This window comes from Dasypus novemcinctus, chromosome 24, assembly GCF_030445035.2.
Source record: "Dasypus novemcinctus isolate mDasNov1 chromosome 24, mDasNov1.1.hap2, whole genome shotgun sequence".
Lineage (NCBI taxonomy): Eukaryota > Metazoa > Chordata > Mammalia > Cingulata > Dasypodidae > Dasypus > Dasypus novemcinctus.
In genome coordinates, this window is record NC_080696.1 from 49,080,818 (window position 1) to 49,086,817 (window position 6,000).

Sequence of the window (6,000 nt, forward strand, 5' to 3'; positions counted from 1 at the left end):
ATTTTCCTAATATTTAATGATGTTGAGCATCTTTTCATGTGCTTTTTAGTCATTTGTATAGCCTCTTAGGAGAAATACCTATTCAGGTCTTTTGCCCATTTTAAAAATTGGGTTGTTTACCTTTTTACTGTTGAGTTGTAAGATTTCTTTATATAGTCTGGATATTAAATCTTTTTTGGATATGTGGTTTCCAAATATTTTCTCCCATTGAGTAGGTTGTCTTCACTATCTTGACAAAGTCCTTTGATGCACAAAAGTTTTAATTTTAAGAAAGTCCTATTTATCTTTTTTTTCTCTCTCTCATTACTTGTGTTTTGGATATAAAGTCTAAGAAACCATTGCCTAGCACAAGATCCTGAAGATGCTTCCTTACATTGTCTCCTAGGAGTTTTACAATCCTGTTTCTTATATTTAAGTCATTGATCCATTTTGAGTTAATTATTGTATATGGTGTGAGATAGGGGTCCTCCTTTATTCTTTTGCATATGGATATCCAGTTCTCCCAGCACCATTTGCTGCAAAAACTATTTTTTTTCCCAATTGAGTGAACTTGGCAGCCTTGTCAAAAATCAGTTCGCCAAGGAAGTGGATGTGGCTCAACCACTTCGGTGCCTGCATACCACATGGGTGGTCCTAAGTTTGGGTCCCAGCACCTCCTAAAGAAGATAAGCAGACACTGCACCTGCCACAATGAATTAGATGCCACACCTGCCGCAACAAGCTAGACACCATGCCCGCTGCACCCACCATAATGACCTAGACACCACACCCACTGCAATGAGTTAGACAACACACCCTCTGCAACAAGCTAGATGCTGCACTGCTGCAATGAGCAGATGCTACAAGCCAGCAGACAGCACAGCCCCCTGGGAGTGGATGTGGCTCAAGCCTTTGGGCACTTGCCTCCCATGTAGGAGGTCCTGGGTTCAGTTCCCAGTCCATACTGGAAAAGGCAAGCAAACAATGAGCAAAAAGATGAGAGAATAGGGGAGGGGAAATAAATAAAATTTTAAAAAATCAATTGGCCAGAGATAAAGGACAGTTTCCAGGAAACTGTCTGGAAAACTGTTCTCAGGCTTAGTACACCAGGGGAAAGCTAGATACCACCCAGAAAAAAGGGCAAAGGAAAAGACTCTGATGGCTGGAAAAACCCCATGAGTAAAGCTGCACCAGCAATTTCTGGTGCCCACTCTCTCACCTTTGGAGCAAATAGCACTGGGGTCCTCTGGTCCCTGGCAGGTGCCTATGGACTGAGGGGGTTACAGGGGTCCTCTTCCACAAGAAAGGGGAGAAGGAGGAGCTCAGTCTATTGCAAATTCAGATTTTGGTCAGAGAACTTGGTCTGCTGTGTTGGAAGGGTTACACATTCCCAGGCTAGGTGGGGCCACAACATTGTTTGCCCTCAGAGCCTTCAGGGAGCTAAAGCTAAATGTGCCTTCTCAAATACCCTCCCTACTGCCCTGAGCCGGTTGCTGAGGACTCAGAGGGAGGGAAGGTGCAGCCTGCCAAGGGGGGAGAGCAGCTTCTGAAAAGTTGATTTACCACGATTGGCCCACTCTGAGGACACTGCTTTTGCAGCACCCACTTGGGTGGTTTACAGTGAATGCTTTCCTCCCCTGCAGCACATGGGGTCTGAGCTGGGAAGGCAAGACCACTAGAGACCACCAAAGACAGTCATCTGCTGGCAAACCAAAAAAGCATACACAAAGAAGGGAAAAATAGTAAGAAATAAAAGAGGCAATTTGGTGCCTTTACTGTCCCTTCTCCAAGGCCCTTGGAAACTGGCTCTCATCCCATTATTGGATTCTTAGCCCTGGTTTGAGCAAACAATAGCAATCCTAAATATCTAGAGTAAGTTGAACCAAGAACCAAAGAACAGTGGTAGCACACAGCTACTTAACAGTCCTGAGGTAAAAGAGAGAAACTGAACATCAGAGTAAACTCAGCAACATAATCAGATACCCAGACATCAGAAAAACATTACAAGCCATACTAAGGAAAGGGAAGGTATGACTCAGGCAAAGGAAAAAATTAAAACTCTAGATGAGACACAGGACTCGAAACAACTAATCAGTAATGTTTGTACGAATCTCCTAAATCACACCATGGAATTGAAGGACAACACAGCTAAAGAAATAAAAGACATTAAGAATGAAGAGCAGATGTAGCTCAGTGATTGAGTCGCCTGCTTCCACATATGAGGTCCTGGGTTCAATCCCTTTTAAAAAAAAGACATTAAGCAGACACTGGGTGAGCACAAAGAAGAATTTGAAACCTTAAGAGAACTTAGGGGAATGAAAGACACAATAAAAATATAATAGAGGCATACAGCAGCACAGCTGAAATCATGGAAGAAAGAATCAGCAATGCAGAAGACAGAATAACTGAAACTGGAAAAAAAGAACAGAGAGAGAAAAGAATGGAAAAAAATGAGCAGGGGATCAAGGAGCTGAATGACAGCATAAGTGCACCAAAATACATGTTATGAGAATTCCAGGAGAAGAGAAGGCAGAAAGAGTATTTGAAGAAATAATGGCTGAAAATTTACCAACTCTCATGAAAGACATGAATATACATGGTCAGAAAGCACAGCATACTCCAATTAGAGTAAATCCAAATAAACCTACAATAAAGCACATCACATTCAGAATACCAAATGCCAAAGATAAAGAGAAAATTCTGAAAGCAGCAAGGGTGAAGCAAAACATCACATACAAGGAACATCCAGTAAGTAAGTCCTACTTCTTACTTCTGAAGAGTGCAGATTTCTCTTACTTACTTCTGAAGAGTACAGATTTCTCCTCAGAAACCATGGAGGCTAAAAGGCAGTGGTATGATATAATTAAGGTACTGAAAGAGAAAAACTGCTAGCCAAGAACTCCTTATGCAGCAAAACTGCCCTTCAAATATGATGGTGAGTTTTAAATATTCACAGATAAACAGAGACTAAGAGTTCATATTTTGTGTGATCTATGTATCTTCAATAATAACAACAACAATAATAAGAGAGATCACAAACAAGAATCTAGCTCTGCAGGAAACACTAAAGGGAGTTCTGCAGCCAGAAAAGAAAAGATGAGAGAGGTTTGGAGGGGAGTGTAGAACTAAAAACTATCAGAAAGGATACAAAAAGAGTGAAAAAAAAACAAAAATAAGGTAAGACAAATGAAAGCCAAAGGATAAAATGGTTGAAGTAAGTAATGCCTTTACAGTAATAACATTGAATGCGAATGGATTAAACTCCCTAATAAATAGACATAGACTGACAGAATAGATAAGAAAAATGAGCCATCCATATGCTGTCTGTATGAAACTCACTTTAATCCAGGGATACAATCTGGCTGAAAGTGAAAAGTTGGAAAAACATATTTCACACAAACAGTAACCAAAAGAGAGCAGGGATAGCTATATTGGTATCAGACAAAACAGACTTTAAATTTTAAAAGTGATGAGATGCAGAAGGCCTTTATATATTAATAAAAGGGACAATCCAACAGGAAGGAGTAACAATCATAAATATCTGTGCACTTAACCAGGGTGCCCCAAAATACATAGGCAAACTCGGGCAAAACTGAAAGGAGAAATAGAAGTGTCTATAATAATAGATGGAGACTTCAACACTCCACTCACATCAATAGACAGAACAGTTAGAAGATCAATGAGGAAACATAATTTGAATATGATAAATGAGATAGACCTGACAGACATATACAGATCATTGCACCCCGAATCAGCAAGTTATACATTCTTCTCAAATGTTCATGGATATTTCTCCAGGAAAGAGCACATGTTGGACCACAAAAGAGTTCTCAATAAAAATAAGAAGTTTGAAATTATACAAAGTACCTTCTCAGATCATAATGGAATAAAACTAGAAACAATAATAGATGAGAAAAGGGAAAATTCACAAGTATATGGAGGCTAAACAACACTCTCCTAAATAATCAGAGGAACAAAGAAGAAATTGCAAGAAAAATTAGTATGTATCTTGAGGCAAATGAAAAAAAGAACACAACTTATCAAAACTTATGGGATATAGCAAAGGCAATGCTGGTGGAGAAATTTATAGTCCTAAATGCCTATACTAAAAAAGAAGAAAGATCTAAAATAAAAGACATAACTGAACATCTGGAGAAACTAGAAAAAGAATAGCAAACCAATCCCTAAGCAAACAGAAAAAAAAAAGAAATAACAAAGATTAAAGTAGAAATAAATGAAATTGAGAACAAAAAAAAAAAAAAAAAAAAAAAAAGAGAGAGAGAGAAAATCAACAAAACCAAAAGCTGGTTCTTTGAGAAGATCAATAAAATCAACAAACCCTTACTAGAGTATCAAAGGAAAAGAGAGAAGATGATGCAAATAAATAAAATCAGGTATGAAAGGGGAAATGTTATGATGACCCCAGAAATAAAAAAGGATCATAAGAGGATATTATGAGAAACTGTATGCTAAAAAATTAGACAGCCTAGATGAAATGGACAAAATCAATTGGCCATAAATGTGAGGGTCTATTTCTGAACTCTCAATTTTATCCCATTGGTCAATATATCTATCCTTGTGCCAGTGCCATCCTGTTTTGACCACTGTAGCTTTGTACTATGCTTTAAAGTAAGGAAGTGCAAGTCCTCCAACTTTTTTCTTTTCTTTTTTTTCAAGATGCTTTTGACTATTTGGAGCCCCTTACCCTTCCAAATAAATTTGATAATTGGCTTTTCCATTTCTACAGATAAGGCTGTTGGAATTTTTATTGGATTGCATTGATAATCTGTAAATCAGTTTGGGTATAATTGACATCTTAATGATATTAAGTCTTCCAGTCCATGAACATGTCCTTCATTTATTTAAGCTTCTTTGAGTTCTTTTAGCAATGTTTTATACTTTTCTGTGTAAAGATCTTTTACACCCTTAGTGTGATGGTTAGGCTATTGTGTCAACTCAGCCAGGTAATCATGCCCATTTGTTTGGTTAAGCAAGCACTGGACTAACTGTAATACAAGAGCACTTATGAACTTGAGTCACCATTGACTTTACTGCAGTAGTAAATCATAGATAGCTGGTTATAATTACATCAGTCAGGAAGATTGCCATCAGCAGTGACTGACACTTAACCCAATCAGTTGAATCCCTTAAAAGGGGAAGTGATTCCAGCATTGAGAGAGATTTGCCCAATTCGTCTTTGGACAGCCAATATCTCCCAGAACTCATCAAGAATCTTCATTGGTCTTTCATCGGAGCTCCTGGTTGCAGTCTGCTTGTGGAACCTGGACTTGTGCATCCCCATGGCTGCATGAGAGACTCTGATCAATCTCTTGCTATCAACAGATATCCCTTGTTGATTCTGTTTCCCTAGAGAACCCTGACTAATACACTTAGTTAAATGTATCCCTAGGGAAGCGGATTTGGCCCAATGATGACAAGTGTGAGGGCGCAAAGGGCTTCCAGCTGCTCCTTGCCAGCCCAAGCTCCTGCTACGACCTGTTTTGGGAGAAGCAAAAGGAGGGCTACGGGATATGCCTCTGTTTGAAGAGGTTAGAGAGGCTCAGCTCCTTTCTAACGGAAGGGAGGCCAAAACCATCCATCAGCTTCTGGCCGATGAACACCTGAGAAAGCAGAACGACTATGTGGAGAAGTGCATCTCCCTGAACCATGACATCCTGAAGCAGGAGCTGGGTCTGGTGGAGGCAGACATCGTCCACATCCCTCAGCTCTTCTGCCTGGAGCCCCTGACCAACGTGCCCTCCAGCCAGCAGCCGCGGAAGCCCTTCGCCAGGCCCTACTTCCCCGACATGCTATGGTCGATTGTGATGGGCAAGAACCTGGGGATCCCCAAGCCTTTTGGGCCCCAAATCAAGGGTGCCTGCTGCCTGGAAGGAAAGGTCTGCCACTTGCTGGAGCCCCTGGGCTTCCAGTGCACCTTCATTAACGACTTTGCTACCTGACCAACGTAGGAGACTTCTGCGCCTGCGCCAACATCCGCCGCGTGCCCTTTGGCTTCAAATG

General features: G+C 40.4%; 1 protein-coding gene across 1 annotated transcript in view; it reads right to left on the bottom strand.

Moving 5' to 3' along the window:
* Window positions 1–5,281, bottom strand: part of WFDC8 (WAP four-disulfide core domain 8) — a 91,865-nt gene extending 86,584 nt beyond the window's left edge. The window contains exon 1 of the mRNA XM_071211826.1: window positions 5,166–5,281. Coding sequence (XP_071067927.1) covers window positions 5,166–5,281 — 116 coding nt within the window. The remainder of the gene's footprint in view (window positions 1–5,165) is intronic.
* Window positions 5,282–6,000: the final 719 nt, after the last annotated feature.